The sequence below is a fragment of the Centruroides vittatus genome, unplaced genomic scaffold, assembly GCF_030686945.1.
Source record: "Centruroides vittatus isolate TY-2023 unplaced genomic scaffold, ASM3068694v2 scaffold_861, whole genome shotgun sequence".
Lineage (NCBI taxonomy): Eukaryota > Metazoa > Arthropoda > Arachnida > Scorpiones > Buthidae > Centruroides > Centruroides vittatus.
In genome coordinates, this window is record NW_027122718.1 from 2125428 (window position 1) to 2146767 (window position 21340).

Consider the following 21340-nt stretch of genomic DNA (forward strand, 5'->3'; position numbering starts at 1 on the left):
TAACGTAATTGGTCAGGTCATTAAGTTGCAATTTTAAATCCACTGTCTCGAATTCAAATACTATAAGGAGACTAATAATATTATTATTGGACGTCAATAAGCTCTAGGCCCGGAAAAACCTAGATCCGCCCCTGCCCCTATTCAACACTGTCTGTAGAGATATTTGATAGTCAAGCGCAACCAAATCTGGTATGGTGACATTTCAGGACACCTAGAAGATAGTTCCACTAAAAAAATTACCATCAAACCTCACCACTGTGGCACTTTTAGCGCTTTGGATCTTAATTCGCGCGATTTTTGGTTGTGGAGAAACTTAAAAGGTGTGATTTATCGAGGATATGTCGCAAATTTAGCAGCCTTGAAAGACATCACACATTCTCAATTACGGTCGAGCTCATCGTCTTCAGGTTTTGCACCTTTACAATGCACCAAATTGAGCACTATCTTCTGTGCTACACAAAGACATTAGCCTTGTATGTTGTTTGCAGTGCCAAAAGTGCCACAATGGTGAGTTTTGGTACTATTTTTTACGAAAGTGTCTTTCGCGTGTCCATATATTTGATTTCTATCAAGTGTTTATTTAAAGCTTCATTATTTTAAATATTTATTTAAATATAAAATAATGAAGTGATATTGGCAATTTAGTCAATTTATTATTATTATTTTCCTAAACAGAGAGAAAGTAAATAAAAGAAACAGCTGAAACTCTCGATTAAAAAGAGAAGAAGGGAATTTTTCGAGAGATTTCCATTAAAATCAGTTGTTATGTCAAAATAACTATTAATTTAATTTTATTTGCTTGTCAAAAATAAGATTTATTTGTAAACAAATAAAAAAAATAATAAAAAGTCAATAAATTCCTTATAAAAATGAACACAGAAGATACTATAGAATTAATAATTTTAATATTTTTAAAAGCTTAAAATAAAACGCTTTTATTGGTCGTATTTTTGGGGGTGATATGGTGAGGGTGGCTCCACCCTACCATATACAATACTACAGTGCATTCACACACACACATTATGATTAAATTTACATTTTATGATGCTTATCAGGTTTTGGAGTGGAGAGTATGGAGGGGTGGGCTACCTCCTAAACATCTTTAAAATGCATTGTGTATGTCTTCGAAGTTTCAACCTTTTATCTTCATTAGAATTGGATGAAATCTGAGTTACGAGATTTGAGGATATGAAAATAGAGAGTCTGAAAGGACACGATTGATTCTTAGAAACGAGGAAGGTTATCGTTTGCCCCATTTCAATTCGGAGTGGGGAATATAATCACAAAATTGAATTAAATTCTCATACAACAATATGGAGCCTTCAGCTTATGATAATGCCATAGTTTGGAGATTTCTTTCTGTTATATCCAATCAAAATTTCTAAGAAAAAGTTGGGTAGGACATCTTTCTGGGACCATCAATTTGAATGTTGTTGACTAGGAAAATCAAATTGAGAATTCATGGAATAAATCTCTTTAATAATGGAAAGAGATGGACTTCTCGAGGCAAGAACTTCTTCAATTTCCTCAATAAAGCAATCTCACTCAATTATTGAGGAAATTGAAAAGCCTAAATACTTGATTATTCAATGTATATTATACATTGAATAAAAATTATTGGTACAGTAAACCTTCGATTTAACGCACTTCGTATGTTACAATATTATTTTATTCATACTTATACATCGTAATAACACTTTACGTTCGTTATTAGACTGTAATTTTCCAATTATAGACCTATATATTCACAATAACGTCCCTCCGTTTGTTCGTCCGTCCTTCCTTAATCTCGAGAACGGAGTTAGATAGATGAAAACCGGAACGAGATATGGAAAGGATAGTGGCTGGAGGCCCCGATTACCTTATTTTGACGTGGATTCACGAATTCGAAGGACGACATTTTGGCACTCGACTGTCGGACCAACCGTTATACAGGCACATAATTAATTCCAATTCAATATCAAGCTCCTCACCATCTGGACATGAAAATCTGATGGTTTCTCCATACTCGTAAAAATTTTGAATATATTTTATGATGAGGGAAGAATTATCTGGTTTACTAACAGGAGGACACCCCTTCACACCTTAAAATATTTTGAAAACAACAATAAAATTTTATTAATTAGAAAATAAAATCAGTTTACTTAATAAATATCGTATTTTCCGACGTTTAAGACGTTCTGTCGAGTGGGTGCCTCCTGGGAGAACTTTCTTCCGAAAACTGGCCCCTGTTTAAGTATTGCAAACGTGAAGAAAACGCGGAAAACTCCACGTGGCCAGCACGTCGGATAACACGTATTATTTTCGTAATGTGAAATGTCAATATTTATCGGGCTCACCAGTCCACCGGTGACTGGTGAGCCCGCCGAACAAAGGTACAGTAGTTGATCGTGGGTTTGCCCCTGGCTAACGAGTTGGCCACGTTTAGTTTTCTGGGTTTCTTTACGTTTGTAACATCTAAATAGAGGCACGTTTCCCGTAGAAAGTCCTTCCGCGAGGCACCCCCTCGGCAGATCGCCCACGTGTCGCGTTACCTTACACAGTACAAACAAACTCACAATGTTTATTCTATAATTTTTAGTATACTTACATTTAGATGTTCCGATTTTCCATGTTTCGTGCCGACAAATTGCATAATTTTGACCTACCAATACAAAATTTTCAATGGAACACGAGAGCGTGACGTTCTCACCATCCAATACGTCATCGTTTTTATCTCTTCCTGAAGTAATTTTATAGGGTAATAATTGTTTTTCCAAATCGTAAATATTGCATTTTGGAACGGCTGTAAAAAATAATTTCATAAAATTAAAAGAAGGACGAACGAACAGACAAACAGACGGACGTTAGTGGGAATCTATTGGTCTGGAATTTGAAAATCGCATCCCAATAATGTTTGTTATTTTAAAATTAATTAAAACTTTCTAGTTATTTAAACTCGTTTTAAATAGGAGTATATGCCCGGGAGAAGAGAAAATTGTCATGCCCCAAGGACCTCTATACATTGTTCACTTCTTTTAATATAATAATTTAATTTTCTGTACGTCCTCTGGCAGGACCTTTAAGATAAAACCTGTTCAAAACGGAACATTAACAAAACGACAAACCTGCCTCACCGGAAAAAATATTCGTTGCCGTACGAGTCCGGCTTAGACAGGTTTACATTAAACTGTGAATAAAATCCAGCCAGACTGGATATTAAAAGGTCATAATTACAGGGGTTAGAGCAGAGATTGAAGCGAGTCGAAGATATTACACTTCAGTGTAGAACCTAACTTTCATATTACAGATTTTCAAAGTTTTGCCATTCATCATTTTGATAGATTTCGCGTCGAATGTCACTTCTGTTCGAGTTGCCATTTGTCGTTTATGAGCGACTTTCCAAAAACTTTTATACTCTTTCATCATTAAACGATTTAAATGTAATTAATTTTATTATATAACTTGAATATCAATTATATATTAAACATTACATAAAATCTCTAGCCCGTAGTCGGGACCTTCGACAGCTTGCGTAGGGTCCACCGTTAAAGCTTGCTATTTTGGCCTTTGTTTTTTGAACAAATGTAACACGTAGAATTTTTTTTTATTAATAAAAAGACAGTCTTAAATATTTTATTTTCTGTTAGTAAAACTAACGTTAATGTTATTAATAACGTTAAATAACTACAGGCCCGCCCACCAGTGAGCGAGTGGATAAAATTACCGAATACGTAGTTGGTCGTGGGTTCGTGTCTCTCCAACGTGGAGTTTTCCAGTTTTCTTCACGTTAGCAACACCTGAATTGGGGCCAGTTTTCCATAGAAGCCTCCCCCCTTCGGCAGATCGCCCACGCGTTATGTTACGTATACAAATAAACACTACAGGCTCAAAAATCCCCATCTCCTTCCTCTCTACGGTCCTTTTATTGTTTTTTTTCCCTCAAAATTCTTTTTTACGAATATTCGAACTGACGCCTTTATCCCTTATTACTTTCGCCTTGCCGGGAAAGTTACCCAACTCGTTGCTGGATTTTTTTTCTATTTATCGTTTTGATTTATTAAAGTTAAAATATAGAAACATACCTTCACACACGGGTGTTTCGCTAGACCATTTCTTAGTTCCAAGGCAGCGCAGTGTAGAATTACCAACAAGTTTATACCCTGTCCGGCATTTATAATAAAGTCGGATTTCATTTTCGTAAATATCTCCAATTATGCCTCCGTGTTTGATTCCTCGAGGTTTGCTGCACTCATCTAGTAAGAAGTTATTCATTGAATAATAAGTTAAACAAATCCTTTCAACAATATAAATTTAATTGTGTCAAAAAATAGGGAATGTTAAATATATTATTAATCCGTGCCGACTTAACGATATATCTTTCACTTTGACTAAGATAAATGTAAAATTTTAGAACACTAACCTTAATTTATTGAGAATTCTTTCGACCAAAGCCGACGGTGAAGTAGACTTATCGACCGGTCTAAGCTGTCCTTATGGGTCTTCACCAACCAAAAAATGCCATGGGATGAATGGAGTTAGAGCTGTGGTTCCGCCAATACCCATCGTAGCATTTTGCTGAGACGTGTGTTCTTAGCTTGCGATTTCTCCAAATATCCATGGATAGAATCGTGCATTCGTCAAGTTGCAAGCCAGGATCACGCATCTCACCAACTCCTTTGGCTGCTATGCTGAATATTCGCGGAGCCACGGTTTCACCCCATCCAGTAATTTGAATTATAAAATGTAAAAAATGGTATTTTAAATGTAATTCATATTGTAAAATAATCTATTTCGTTAATTAATACAATTTAGGACCGTCATTTAAAATAGTAAGGCTCGGGACCGTCGAGATGTGACATAGCACCCGAGAATAGAGTCCTTTTGCTCCTTAGACGGTCCTTTTCTGCCATGACTTTTCTTGGACAAATGAAATACAGTATATCGAATGTTTTTTTTTTTTATTAATAAAAAGCAGCCTTAAAGATTTTATTTTCTGTTAGTAAAAATAAAAATAACTTTATGAAGATAGAAACCAATGTGAGTCCCTAAGTTTTCCCCGGGTTCGGGGAAAAATCCTCATCTTCTCCCTCAAGACGGCGATTGTTAAGTTGTCTCCCTGTCTCTTTGTACAATTTTCTATTAAGTCGGCACAGGTTTATCAATTTTCATTGAATTATTATTATTATTTTAATGAATAAATTAATTTTAGCGAAAGGAACATTAAGGAAGTGAGACTCAGAAATATATAAACATTAAAAAAAGGAATATCCTTATACATACGATATATTAATATAATATAATAAAGCTAATTTAATTAAAAAGATTTAAAGATTCGAAATAAATTTTACATTTTAAAAAATATATGAATAATTTAAACGTACAAAAATAGATTACGTATTTAAAACAACCGGTTTAAATATTCATGATTCAAAATACACACGTCTCGATTTAACAGAACCCAATTTAATGGACGATTTAATTTCTACCATAAAAGTTTGAAAATTGGTCAAAAAATGCTAAAATTTTTACATTTTTAGTCTCAGGACACTTTGAAACGTCGAGAAGTGCAACAAAATTTACATTTGTTTCCCTGCATGTATGGATGTTTGTGTATGTGTGTGGGGGGGGCTCAATTTTGTTCACCAAATTTAAAGCTTAATAACTCCCGTGCTTTTTGTCGAAAATTTCTGATATTTTGCATTGAGGTTCGTGTATTAGATGGATCGATTCTATTAAATTTTGGTGGTTAAAGGTCGGGAAGGTGAGGAGATAAAGGAAGGTCACCTGTCATATCTCGAATGGGGTCGCCCTTAATAACTACTCGTTATTAACATTTACATTTTTATTAGTGATGTAACGAATAGTATATTCGGCCTCAGCCGAATACCCATATTCGGCTAGGAGCGTGGCCGAATACCGAATATTCGGCCAAACTATTCGGCTTGATTAATGCACGTACGAAAATTGGCGCGCAAACCGCATTATCGCGCACCCTGCTCTCTATTGGCCCGCTGTCACTACGATTTTTTCTTCCGGTAGCTCTAAATTATTTTAATTAATTAATTAAATTATAATTATTAAAGTTAATATGAGATGAAGCCTAACATCTACCTCTAGTCCCAAACTGGTTGTAATTTATGTAATAGCCGTAAATAGCCCGATATGATTCGACAGTTGTTGGTATTTAAATGTAAGTTATAACTTTTAAGTTATTTTATTTGCAATCGATCTTTTTAACTTTTTAATTAAGCACTAAAATTTTGTTTTTACTACGTATTTGTATACTGAATAGTACCCTAAGGATATACTTTAGTGGGGACATATGGTCTAGTTTGTCCCCACTTGTGGAACAGTTCAAATATATTATTGAGGGTTTGTATTTGTGAAGTTTTGTAATATTTTGTTGCCATTGTTTTTGTCAATATTTTTAAAATTTAACATGAAAAATTGAACATGACGAGAATTTAACATGATTTTCAAATGTTATCTTTTGTATATATAATGAGAAATGCTCATTCTTTGCTTTATATATAAAATAAATTATATATTAATTACTCATCTTCTAGAAATAGATAAATAATTCTTTTATTAAATACAATACGTTTCAATAAAACGTTTCGTAAATCATTTTAAAATATCTTAAAAAATATAAAAATATACGCGAATACGAATATAACATTAATGCCCGATACATTCAAACCTACACGCCATCAATTCCATAAGATATCGGGCTAGATAAAGGCTATAATATTATTTAATTACGAAATAATTTAATACTAGAGTTTTTTTTTTTTTTAACTCTTTCCGCCCTGTGGGCACTAAGAGGGCCTCTTTAGTAGGCCCATTATGGGTTCGGCCAGGCCCACAATGGCGCGACCGGGTGGTGAGGGACTAATACTAGAGTTAGATGCTATTTCTTATTAACTTTAATAATTAGACGGCCGGATGGCCGAGCGGTAAAGGTGGCAGCCTACCGCTCTGGGGGACCCGGGATCGAATCCGAACGGGTCGAATAATCCCCAGGAATTTTTCGGGGGGTGGTCCGTTCGGATATGTCGGGCCCCGTCCCTCACCACCCGGTCGCCCCATTGTGGGCCTGGCCGAACCCATAATGGGCCTACTAAAAGAGGCCCTCTTAGTGCCCACAGGGCGGAAAGAGTTAAAAAAAAAAAAAAAAAAACTTTAATAATTATAATTTAATGTTCAGCATTAATAAAAGTTACCAAAATGATTAATTTACTGTGTTTTTGTAATTTCTTACTCCTGTTTTTAAGTATTCGGTATTCGGCCGAATAGCGAAAAATAGGCCGAATACCGGCCGAATAGTAACCGAATATTCGTTACATCACTAATTTTTATATAAAACTCATCCCTACCCTGAAAATCAAGCTTTTTACCATTTTATAATAATTAATAAAATAAAAAGTTTTAAAAATAAAATCTCGTATCAGATGGCGCCACACACAATCTTAACTTACGGCCGGAAAAGTTACACAACTCGTTTCTGGATTTTTCTATATTCTTTATCGTGAATATAGAATTTTAATAGGTTGGGCCAATAAGTATAAATTACTCGAGATACATTATAAACGGATTTTCAGCAATAGTGAATACCGCCTCCCCTAATTAGTCCGTTAAATCGAGGGCTTACTGTATATATTTTCTAAAATAAATAATTACGATAAGATTGAAAAAATTTAAATACCTGAAAACAGCTTAATTAGTATGGACTGTTCCCTTTCTGGATTATGTGAATTACAACTATAAATTCCTGTATACTCTTCGGTCATTTTATAAACGTCTATTTCAGAATAAAATTTATTTCCAACGGTTTTAGGTTGACCTATGAATACAAATTATAAATGTATTGATGTATTGTACAGGCACACACACACACATATATATATATATATATATATATAGTTATTCTTACGCACTTTATAATATAATTAATATATTAAAATACAGTAGAGTCTCTCTAATCCGACATTATCGGACCCGCGAAAGTCGGATTACTGGATTTTGTATGTACTGTACGTGGGTATTGTACAGTGAAATATGCACTCGATTTACATGTTAGTTCATCGTATTAATCACGATTAATCAGTCTCTTCCTGTCACATACATCACTGTCGAATTTATAAAATGTATATGTTTCGAGGTTCCTCCAAATATTATATATTCTATAACATCTTGAAACGTGAATTCTCACGTGTTTCATAGTTTTCAGTCTAGACAGCATTATTGTTTTACCATGTTTAAATATGGAACCCATCTACATTTAATTTAAAGGGGAGAAATATTGAAAAGCAAGTAACAAGGAAACATTGTCATTACTTTTTTTTTCTCATTTCCATTATAAAATCGCGAAAAAATATGGATTTCTGTCAAACACTATAAACTTGCGCAGATAAAATGATAACAAATATTATAATTTTTAAAAGAAGATAATTAGAATTTTTGGGGACAACACGAGAGATAATCTGGAGACAGGCACAACCAGTGCAGACAACACAAGCGACAGGCCGTGTTAGTCTGAATTTTCATTTAGTAGCGAGCCCGAAAAATAGATTTTAAGAATTTAATAAAGACAGAAGATGAAATCTCTTTGAACTTCGAAAGAATGCTGTAAAATCTGTAATAAATTAGTAAACAAATTAAGTAAGTTATTGATATATGAATTACCTTGAAAATGATTTCTTACACCGCCCGTTAATGTTGGCGAAATATTTGTGTTTAATGTCTTGCAACTAATCACTTCTGGTTCATCTATTATCATTCTTACATTACCCAGAAATGTAATAAAAGATCTGCTGTTTTTAATGGAAATAAGAACATCATCATCTGAAAAAATATTATAAAATTTGCTGTAAGAAAAATATCTCTAAGCGGTATGAAATTTTATCGAAAAGAATGATAATGATTCATGCTATTGAGGCTTATCGACTTTAGTTTTGCCAACGCGATGTACAGTACCAGCAACTGAGAGTAAATGGCTTGCTAGTTTTGTCCATTACGGAAAACTATGGCATGTACTGTACGTACAGTACAGTACTGTACAGTGAGGATGAAGAATAACTCTACGAGCAGAACTACTCGTGTCAAATTGTGCATCTGAACTTGGATCCAGACGGTTAAGACATTCGCACGCCCAGAGAGGACCCTGGGATTTGCGAGGCCATAAGCAAAATTTATTTTTTGAGGCCTTAATAAAAGTATAGGAATATGTCACAGAGTAATTTTGGGGGGTTATATCTCGCAAAGGGTCACAAGTAGATGTATAGTTCCTACGAGTATGCTCTACAACTCAGTTAAGATCCCAAACGAATCATTCAGAGCTTGAATTAAACCGAAAATAAAGATATTTTGTCTTATTTTTGACTAAGTTTTCCTCCTTTTGCTAATTCGAAACTATACCAGTATAATAAGTCTTATTTATAAACAAAGTCTACGTGGATAATATATAAACAAAAATGACTACAATGGATTGAAAAATTCAATAGGTGTACAGAAATTCACCGAACGAAAAACTGCTCGCCTGTTTTTAGCATCGCTGAATCGCTGAATTAATAGCTACAGAGGCTTTTGCCTATGTAGGACCTTTGCTGCCGGGCACATTTATAACAAGCAACACTGAAGTAATGATACTCTGCCAGTATCATAAAAACAACCAATCTCAAAATGCTCAGATATTAATTTATGTGGTTCTTCAAAACGTTATCATTCTGCAACATGCTAATTAGTTTCCAACTTAAAATATTCATGTAAAACTATTTATTCATGAAATATTTATAAATTAAAATACAAATTTATTCCTCAATCAATAATTCATCGACTTCGATTAGTGCGATCAGGGATTCGAAGTTGAAGACCATGTCGAGTTTGGTTATTTTAGCCTACCATTGTCCTCGATACTCGGATGGTACTGAATGGGACAATTTCACTAGTCAGGTAGACATGAATTGATGTTTTTCAACAGAAAATACTCGTTGATTTCCGCCCGCACGAGAAGATAATCCGAGACAGCCAAATTTTTCTAATGTTAACTCCAGCGTACCGTTCGCAGCCGAATATGAAAATAATAATCGGTCAAATAATCAAATATTTTAACTCGCCATCCTCCGAAAAATCCGAAAAACATATTTTGTGCTCGCTGGTAATTTTGTAATAAGTAATTTTCCTATTTGAATGCCACCATTCCGCTGATCAGATAGAAAGATGGACTGTTGCGGGCGGGGGTTGAAGTTGATTCGATCAAATCGATCGTATCAAAATAATTCGATCAAATCGTTGACCTCTTCCTGGATGTAGGACCAGAAAAAGTTTCATTACATTTAAAATCAGTAATTTTATTCAATTATAATAAATTTCTCTATTTTTCAAAAAAAGAATACATTAGTATCTTGTATTTCCAATGTTTCAGAGTTAGCGGCCGGATGGCCGAGCGGTCAAGGTGGCAGACTACCGCTCTGGGGGACCCGGGATCGAATCCGAACGGGTCGAGAAATCCCCAGGAATTTTTCGGGGGGTGGTCCGTTCGGATACGTCGGGCCCCGTCCCTCACCACCCGGTCGCCCCATTGTGGGCCTGGCCGAACCCATAATGGGCCTACTAAAAGAGGCCCTCTTAGTGCCCAGAGGGCGGAAAGAGTTAAAAAAAAAAAATGTTTCAGAGTTCGAACGCTAAATTCGAGAGAAATTCGCTTCGGAGTTCGAACGATGCTTTAAAGCTCGAACTGCGGAACGGATTAATTCTTTCCATTATTTCTAATGGGGGAAAAATCTCCACGTCGTCGACGTCTGGACTCTAGGGAAAAATTTCCCCGGCCGCCATTTTGGATCCTAAGGTAACATTAACCTATAAAATATTAAAAGAGTTAATTTTGAGGGTAGATATGAGTTTTATAAAACATTATAAATGCTAACCACAAGTAAATTCTTTATTAAGTCACGATATACCCTCACGAGATATATCACGGAATTTGAATAATTCAGTGTTCGAACGGTCTCCTGGAAATAATTAAATTCGAAGTGCGAGGCACCATTGTATTATATTGTATCGATATTAGGCCTACTTAATAAACTATTAAATTGAATGTATTTTAAAGGCATATTCAGTAGACTGTCGCTAAGACAAAGTGGAAGGAACAGAGAAAAATTTTGAGTTATGGAAGCTATAGTTATTTTGATGAGTCCTAATACAAACAATATATTTAAATACATTATATACGACTATTATTATATTTTAGATACTTATATATACAAAATAACAAAACATTAAAATTATTGCAGTAGTGAATCAAGTGTGTTACACGAGTGTCTCGTTGGCAATTTATCGTTTCTTACTCAATGTTTTCAACGGGGTCAACTGCTTCGAAAGATCTTGTCAACCATTCGCATTGCATGTAGCAAATTCACTCTAAACACTCGTGATTCATCTTCAATAACGCGCATTATCTTTCGCAAGATCATTTATTTTGAATGATTTCCTAATGTAGAGGTTGCTTTGCATTCTCTTCATTGAAATGAAAAAGTCTTGTTTTAAAAATGAAATATACAAGATGTTTTTGATTCGGTAGTAGAAAAGGGCACACTAAAAAATGGCTTGACGGAAAATCAAAAATATCAGATTTGAGTGCCGAGATTCTGACAATTATTGACATACAGTCTGAATAAATTCAAGAAACACTATGGTCATTAACGGCCGTTCAAATGTACATAAGTACAAAGAAGTAATAAAAATACCGTAGTTTCAAAGGAATAATATAAATACATTTAACAATTTACCTTCTACTGGTTTATAACAAAATGGCAGATTTGGCACCCATGTTCCATTTTCACATTTAACCTCAACAGATCCTTTCAAATGCGTATAATGCGGGCAACCGAATCTTAAACGTGAACCGTGATCATAAAGTCCATCTTCTATGTCCTTTTCTCCATTTAAAAATGCTACTAAGTACGTCGTCTGTTGATACGTACATTTTCTTAAAAATTTATTTTTACTTGTATCTGTAAATGAATTAGTACTAACATTAGTAATTCCACTCAGTTTAATATTTTTTGAGATAGAAAGAAATGTCGAGATTGTAATAAAGATGTTCACTTATAATTAAATTGGAAATCTACAATTAATTAAACCTTCTATTTTAAATCCATGTAAATAATGGCATCTATAAATAACAACGATTTGTTTCTCGTTGCAGTTTTTGATAATGTAACCCGATGGAAAAATGGAAGATTGATAAACATAAACAGAAACGTATACTCGTGTATACTAATAACTGCTTAGGAACAAATAAAATACAGATTTATGCACAAAAGAAAAAACCCCAAAAAAGTAACACCAGATCCAATTCGGCATTATTGATACTAGCCTATTCCTTACCCACTTTAAAAGCCTTGTAGACATTCTCTAATCCGGTTGTTTCCAATAGGCATGCTCTAGTCCAAACTTTTTGATTAGATAGTCAAATTGCACCCGCCAATCGAAAATATTGAATTTAAATAATTTCAAGTAGGCTAAGATATATTCTTAGAAATGAAACTAATACCTTTCGGACAAATTGGTAAAGGATTAAACTTTCCGAATTTACAAATCACTTGTCTATCATTGGAAGGCTCGTCTGGTGTGTACAATCCATCCTTTGTATAACAACGTAACATTAGTTTTTCGCCATGTTCTACTGTAGAATTAGGCATCACCTGTAAGAGATTTAATAATTTATGCGCTCAAATTATATATTATATATCTTCTGTATTGTAGAAAGTGCACCAAAGTCGTATCCCCAATTCGTTTTAACACTATAACGCACTCATAAATTCCATGTCTTGAGGGATGGATTCGGAGCCACGCTACTTTCTTCTTTTTTCTACTTCCATCGTCTTTATTTTAAATTACACTTAAAAACTAATACCTAATTAGTAGAACTCAAAATAATGTTAAAAAACGGGGATTCTAGTTTAAAATGCGTGGGGTCCGACTCAGAAAAAAAATGCCTTGGAACAACTTGGCGTGGTCAGTTGTATGTCAGAAACAGTTAACAAGGAGCAAAATCCGTTAATTTCATTCTGCTGCGACATGTTAGTAATGAGAAACAAACTCTTACCTGTTTAAAAGTAAAGTGACGAAGTGGAAAAGTCACGTTTCAACAATTTCGTGGATAGCGTGAATGAAAATCCATACACTTTTAAGAGAGGGAAAACCAGAACTGAGTAATAATGATTCCGCAGGTTCACAATTCCACACGCTAGTCTGCAAAGTTTCTTTCGCGAAATAAGCCCCTAAGGGATCCTACTTAGGAGCAGGGCTCGACTGTGGTGCGTTTTCCCTATATATTGTAACATAAGTTTATTTACCTGAACGAAGCGGTTTTGTTCAAACATTCCTATTTTTCCGTTTTCGACATTTGGAACGGAACAAGGCTCTAAAACAAAAGAGTTTTCGTAAATTTTAATGTACTTTTAAAACATGATTTCTACTGTATAAATTTGAAACTGAAATATAACATATATATTAAATTATTAATTTAAACTTTATGTATGTACACTGTATATGGTTAATGTTACCTTTGGTTCCAAGATGGCGGCGTGTCGTGACGTAATGGTGATAGAGGGCGCTATCTGATAATAGAGTGACGAAATACGTAAATATGTTAAACATGATGTAAAATGTGATTGTAACTGAATATGCAAATTTATAAGTTATGACGGTGTAGTTGGAAGTTTATCGTGGAAATATGCAAATTAACCAATAGTGAGTCGATTCTGACAGTGTTGCGTTGTATGTTTAGTGTAATTTTTTAATACCTTTGTTACAAAATTTTTTTTACTAAAAAGGTAAACAGGTAGATAATTTATTCTTAAACAATAGTATTTAAAAGTATTTCTTAAATATCATCGTAAATGTTGTTAATTATTATTTTTTTTAGTGTGTTGCTAATACTGTGACAATGAGTTTTGTAGACTTAAATTCGGATGAATTTTGGTCAGGTTGTACCACTCTCAATTTTTATCAGCTAAATTGGGGGCCTGTATCTCGCGAAGGGTCGCCCGTAAACCCATGGTTTATTAGACTTTTTTTGTTCCTATCAGTATGCTCTACAGCTCTGTTAAAGTCCCAACCCCCTCATTCGGACCTAGAATTGTACCAAGGCAACAACAAATTTGACTACAAAGACAAAGAAAAATCGTCTACAAGTGTAGAAGAATTGACAAGTTCAGGGAAGAAAAGACCTGCAACAAGTGAAGTGGAATCTAACAAGCTAGGGGAAATATGCAGGATAGAAAAAAAAGAAACGTTAACGTGAGTAATATTTTGCTTAATTTACTAGAGTAGTTTATTATAGTTTGGGAGTCACGTGATCTCCGATCGAAATATCGCTTGCCGCGCATTCTCTAGACTAATCCAAAATGGCGGCCGGAAACGTCGCCATCTTGGAACCTTAGGTAACATTAACCTAGAAAACAAATAACACAACTTACTAGTACAAATTGGACTGGCAGAACTCCATTCTCCGTTTTTTAAACAGATTGAAATTGGCATACCAATCAAATTGAAACCGGAATTACAATAATATAGAAGTAGACTTCCTTCAGTTCTTTTCTCATTCAACAATTCTGCTTTCCCATTACGTGGATGCCTGGGCTTTTTACAAGTAATTCCTAAAAATATAAATATTTTATTAAATAAGAAAAGATTACATTCTAGAGATAACCATAATCATTTTTAAATATTTATATATAAAATATTAATTGAAAACCAAAAGTCAGAGTCAAATTCTATGAGCGATTGTTCTGGTTCTTGATTTTTTTTCTTATTGATATTTGATTTTGGATGGCTGTATCTGTATTTACGGATTCTTAAATTTCGGGCAAACCCCATACCGTTAATTACAAAAAAATTCTGAAGGATCATTTTGGCAATCTCAAGGTCGCCCGAGACACGTGCCCATTTTCGCTCCCTGTTAGTTACGCTGCTGTCGTACAACTCGAAGGTTCGTATATAACGGGTGGGCAAGTAAGAGTTCAGTGGGAGCCGCAGTTCTGTACTGTCGTGGCGGATAGTATGGTAAGGCGCGCGATTTTATTATATAATATAAATATAATATAAAACAAATATTAAATTTTTAAATAAACATATTTTCACAAAATTATAAAAATAAAATTGTAAAAATAATAATAAAAAACAGAAATGAACACTTTCAGCAAGAGCCGCATTTGCCCATGTCTGGTATATAAGAACGATCGATAAATACAGATACAGTGTAGATATAACTTCACATTTTTGTTGATTATGATGATATCGAGTTTAATCATCGAACTTTTTTAAATTAAACAGGGACCAACTTTAATTCTCGAGAATACTCAAAATATTGCAAACATTTTATAATGGAGTGAATAGTTTTTTTTTCATAATTTTACACTTAAGAATGCAAAAATAAGCGAATTTAATAACAATTTAAATTTCGTTTCGATTTTGCTTATTGGTTCCATTGTCGTTTTGCTAACAATAATCAAAAACAACTCTTGATATTATATCATTATTAATGGGAAATTTCGTATGCCGAACAAAATGGACGGTGGATGTATACCTGGGATTAAATACTGAAAATGGAGGACAAGTTGCAGTTAAGTTACAGCCTTTTACTCTCAAACGCTGGCAACTTTTGATAGAGTATGACGTTTATAATATCTTGCAAAGATGATATGGCATCCCCAAAATCGTACGTTTTGGAAAATAAACAGTATAACGCTTTAGCCACGGTCTTACTCGGTCCGAGCCTCGAAGATCTATTTAACTATTGCGGCAGAAGATTTAGTATTAAAACTGTGTTGATGTCGGCCGATCGATTGATTTCTCGTCTACGGTACATCCACTGGAAGAATAGTATCCGCAGAGACATCGAACCCGACAATTTTCCGTCGGGTTTAAGTCGATTCTGTAATAGAGTATTTGTCACCGATTTTGAATTATCCAAAACTAGCAGGTAGGCCCGGCGTTGCTCGGGCAGAATTAACGATAGCGAAGATTAAGATTATTACGTTAGAGTCAACCTTACCCGTTTTCACAGAATGCAAGAATTGGATCCCTGTTTCCAGACTAATTAGAGAATTTTTAGATAGGTCTAAAAATATGTTCGATTTCCCGCAAAAACGAAAAAAACTGCATCTGCGTCTTGCACGTCGCTTTCTCTTAACAATTCCATTGTTACGTAACACTTCCATTGTTAAGTAACAGCCTTATTCCTGTCCCTCTCCCCGTGGGAGAAATTTCGAAAAATCCCTTCTTAGTGTGCGTTCTCGTGACGTACCCTAACTGTCTACCAAATTTCAACTCTCAACTCCTAAACGTTTGGGCTCTGCGTTGAGTATTATTATTATTATCAACTCGTCTCGATTATATATGTAGATGTATGAAGTCGAGGACAAACGTATCGGACATAAAAACGGTAAAAATTACCAGGAACAGTTTGTTATGTTAGCCTTAATGTTCGTTTAGGAATTGAACAATGTCGACGCGATGACGGAATCTTTAGGCTGTGTCTTAAAGTTCGAGGATTTCTTCCTTGGGAGGAATTCTTTGCTGCAACCAGGAAAAAAATACAGAAGAATCTTGGAAAAGAAAGCATCTACTTCTATCGAAACATTATGCAGCGGATTTAGCGACGAATTTGCCAATAATCTGCGCTTTGATTTTAGACAATTTTTTTTCAATAAGTCTGTGTCTCCTTAAGAATGAAATAGTTTTCCACAGTATGCCTCCTAGTTTTATTTCATTAATTCTGTTACACATAAATAATTTGATTTAAATTGTCGGGGTAATACCTGTAAACTTAGAAAATTTACAAAAATTCTCGAATAGACAATAGTTTAAAAAAGTGTCATCACTTCGTCTCTTTCACACTCCGTCAGGAAACGACAATCTAACGGCAGTCAACCTTTCGTTACAGGCTCTCGTTCGCCTCAATACGTACAACGTTAAGTCTTTAAGTCTTTTCTCCGCCAACGGTACAATCAATTAATATATATATATAGGCTCTGTGTTTTACAAGTTCAGTGTTCTTGATAGTTACAGGCCCTGGTTCGGCTGAAACACTTTGCGCACAGTTTCACCATTGCGCTGTCTACACGTGTAACTGTCTCGTATGCAATAAATAAAAAGCTTAATAGTGAAAGTATGAAGGGCGTATTTTTTTGTGCTTTCATAACCACATTTTACTGACGAGAAATTAAAATGATAGTATAAATTACAGTCTTGCATTTCCTACGAGTTCAAAATTCCCAAAGAAGGATGCCAGACACTTATCTATAATTGTAGAATTGCCTTACCGAAAGTAGAACGTGTGGACAACCCTGTTTAAATATTAAACCAAGAAACGGCGTTATAAATGAAGACTTATTTATGCACTTAAATAAATATGTAAGTCTATAAAATTATTTATAGATTTTTTTATCAAGAATCGTTTAGTTTATTTTATCAGAAACTTTCAAACAGATTAGTCAGAAAAAAGTTTAGTCAACATACATCAACCTTCGGTCAACTTCCTGTAAATATGCATATATTTTATATAAAGTTAAAAAAATTATATATACTGTGTATATATACTTAATAGTGTTGCAATGCACATCCCCCGGTCTCCCATACTATAAAAATTTTAAGGTTAGCTTAGGTACAGCTTAAATTACAAACTATATGAAGGAATTTTACTTGCGCATATAGGTGTACAGCCACTCCATTTCCCGTTTTCCATGCAATATCTCACATTGAGTCCTTTTAATTTGAATCCATCATTGCACATATATTTGACAAAATTTGGATAGGTGTACTTATCTCCTAACAGGCGCCCATTTTCCGGTCGATGTGGTTTCTCACAATGCACGGCTGAAAAGAAAAAGGTAACGAAAATAAACAAGAATAATACTTTTTTTTACATAAAAATTATTATTTTTTATCCTAGGAGTTTCTATTAGACATTTTAAGTGTTAGGAGGACAATAGATATGTTATAAGTTTAGTTACGTTTATTGTGTTTGCGTATTTCATGAAATATTTGATATTTTCTCTTTTAATCCTTGTGTATTAAAGTGTGTCTTTTATCTACCATGGTCCGATTTTTTTACATTTATTTTTATAGCTTTAATTTTCTAGAAATGATTAAAAGAAATATTGTCTGAGTAATTTTAATTGTAATGCTTTTCTGTATATTTTTATAAGTTATTTTTCGTGATACAAATGCAGCTCCGAATGAGGCGGTAGGGACCTTATCGGAGCTGTAGACCATGCTACATATTTAACATTGTTTTGAGAGTTTGTTCCGGATTTTTCCGCTTTTAAGTTTTACCCTGTTTTTGAGGGTCTTGAAAATTCCAGATAAGCCGATTCGAGAGGGGGCTATATCTTGCGAAAGGTCACACGTTGACTTTTCTTACTTCTGTGAGCATAGTCTACAGCTTTGATAATCAGGTAATAATCAACTGCCTCATTCGGAGTTGCGCTTGTACCTTTTTCATTTAATCTAGAAAATAAAATAATAAAACAAATTAACATTCACCGAGACGGAACATTAAAACAGTTACTCACGTTTAGACTCTAATTTTTCATTTATCTCGAATAATTTGTCCTCGTTTAATTCGCAAGTCCCATCATCTGCGAAATTAAAAAAAGGAAACAAATTACATCTGTACTCTACGACCGAGTCAACCAGATAATTACTGCAAAACCGACAGAAATATCAGGCAGAAAATGGCGTAATTCGAATTAATCATCTACAAATTTAAAAACGAAATGTGAAATTCCAACAAACCTGTTAATACGGAAGGAAATCGAAAAAGTAAAACAATCCAATATTGCAGAAGTTTACTAATTTCCATTTGAAGTTCACAGTTGTTTATACAGTGTCTAAACACCGTATCGATGTGTCGTTTCATCTTACGTAAACATTGTTTACGTAAGATGAAATGATATTTAGAAAGAGATAAAACGATGACCTTCTCGAAAATTTTAAAAGTAAACATTAGGATAGTCACATTTGTTAAATTTAAACGAAATATAATTGAACTTTACTAATATTTTAACTTTCCTATCTGTGGGCACTAACAGCGACCTTTTTCCTTAGAAAGCCTATTATTGGTTTGGCCGGGCCCACAATGGGGCGAACGGGTAGTTATGGTCCCCCCTCTCGACGACTTCGAACATAATTAAATACAAACTATCGTCGATACTTTCTATATTGAATTTATGAACTGCGGGCTAAAGGATTTTTGGTGAATATTTGTAACCAGGAGAGTCTTAGTCACGTAACCATTAACCCGGGCTTTAATTTTACCTTCCGAATTTTAAGCAAACCTCACGTGCATGTGTTGGCATCTATTTCGTTTAATATCTCGGGATGGAGTAATGATTAAGAAACGAAATTTAGCATGGCAGTAGCTTGTATATAAGGGGAATTGATGCTAATAGATTTTGGTGATTAAAGGTTAAGAGGTTGGGTTAAGGTGGGTCGCTCTTCGTATCTGGAATCAGACTTCGTGACGATTTTACTCGTTATTGGCATTTACAATTTTTTTAAATTCGTCTCTACCCTCAAAATTTTGCCATTTTATAATAATTAATAATATAAAAAGTTTTTTATGATAAAATATGTTAACAGATGGCACCACACACAATTTTATTTATTATAATTAAAACTATAAAGGTTCCTTTTAAAACAAAATGTAGTAACAGCCGGGAAAATTACGCCACTCGTTGCTGGATTTTTTATTTTTGCAATATCTAAGTTCTTGGCCGAGAAAAGCTGATTTTTGTGGTGTTTTAATAAAATTGTCAAGAATGAAAAATTTCGGCTATACGAGTCGAGTTGTGTTATTGAGCTTAGTTCTTCTGTTCTTAGGCATCTATAAAGAAAAATAAAATCGTACTACCGTGGGGCGGCTCTAGAAAAACGTGGGATGACCTTACCGGAGGTGTGTTACGGAGTATCCCACAGAAAGATGGTCCGGGGCCCGACTTCTGAAGATTTAATGTAAGCAATGTAGGCCTATAATATGTACAGAATTCGAAATCTAAACGTTAAAAATTATTTATTTATATATTTTAGATAAATATATAAATAGAATTTCGTCATTTAAAACAATGGACGGGTGACGTAGCCACTCCCCGTCCCCCTCCAGCAAAGGGCCTGTAGTATTATATAAGAACGATCGAGTTGTACGACACCGGCGTAACTAACGAGAAGGGAAGATGGGCACGGGCTTCGGGCGCCGATCTTGGAATTGCCGAATTCGGCCGTCTTTTTCTTCGTTGTTTATATCACAGTGGCTCACCCCAGAATCATTCTTTAGACTGTTTCCACCCGAAAGGAACGAAAAGGTGATGTACTACACACAAATCTGCTTTGTTGTACCAACTTCGTTTAAAATACGTGGCTTGAAGATATACAGAAGACATAGTTGATAGTTTACAGAATAGAACAGCGGTCGCCAACCTTTCTGACCTCAGAGACCACTAAATTCGCAGTTTTGAATCCCGCGAACCTGTATCATAAAATTTTTAAAACGATAAAAACATCTGTAGAATAATGCTCACAAAAGTTTTATTTTACTTTATTAATATGAAATTCAGTTGTTTAATTATAACAAATTAGTATGAAGTTTGCTGTTGCTCGTTTGAAGTAAGTTTATGGATTCTTGGCTCTTCCACGAAGAACGACTATTGCATTCCCAACATTATTGTTGATTACTTATTGATGAGTCATTTCGTGCTCGGTTTTAGATTCGAATAAAAAAACCACAATGAGTGAGAAAAAAAGCAACCAAGCATTTTGCATTTCTTTCCTGATACTTCGCGTAACCTCGAGTCGATTAATGTCCAAATTTCTTCACGGACCACCAAAATGTTCTCGCTGACCATCAGTGGTCCACGAACCACCCGAGTAGAAAGGCCTTCTTTCAATAGATCAAAATTTTTGTTTGTTGGATTTTTTAAGACACATTGCATTAAAACATAGCCTAAAGATTCCGTGTCATCGCGTCGACATTGTTCAATTCCTAAACGAACATTGAGGCTAACATAAACTGTTCCTGGTAATTTTTACCGTTTTTATGTCCGATATGCTTGTCCTTGACTTCATACATTTTAGATAATTTAAAATCGGTGACAAATTATTACAGAATCGAGTTAAACCCATCGGAAAATTGTCGGGTTTGATGTCTCTGCGGATAATATTCTTCCAGTGGATGTACCGTAGACGAGAAATCAATCGATCGGTCAACATCAGCACAGTTTTAATACTAGATCTTCGAGGCTCGGACCGAGTAAGACCGTGGCTAAAGCGTTATACTGTTTATTTTCCAAAACGT

The 21340-nt window shown here is 34.6% G+C and overlaps 1 protein-coding gene across 1 annotated transcript; it reads right to left on the reverse strand.

Moving 5' to 3' along the window:
* Window positions 1–1648: 1648 nt before the first annotated feature.
* LOC136990134 (CUB and sushi domain-containing protein 1-like) lies at window positions 1649–21115 on the reverse strand. Its single transcript, XM_067288506.1, has 12 exons — window positions 21076–21115; window positions 18564–18629; window positions 17692–17865; window positions 14466–14645; window positions 13341–13408; window positions 12536–12686; window positions 11769–11993; window positions 8668–8826; window positions 7688–7825; window positions 4065–4235; window positions 2591–2785; window positions 1649–2084 (listed from the first exon to the last, which is right to left on the reverse strand). Exons 1-12 carry the CDS (start codon window positions 21113–21115, stop codon window positions 1879–1881), a joined length of 1773 nt encoding a protein of 590 aa, XP_067144607.1. The 3' UTR covers window positions 1649–1878.
* Between the last annotated feature and the right edge of the window lie 225 nt (window positions 21116–21340).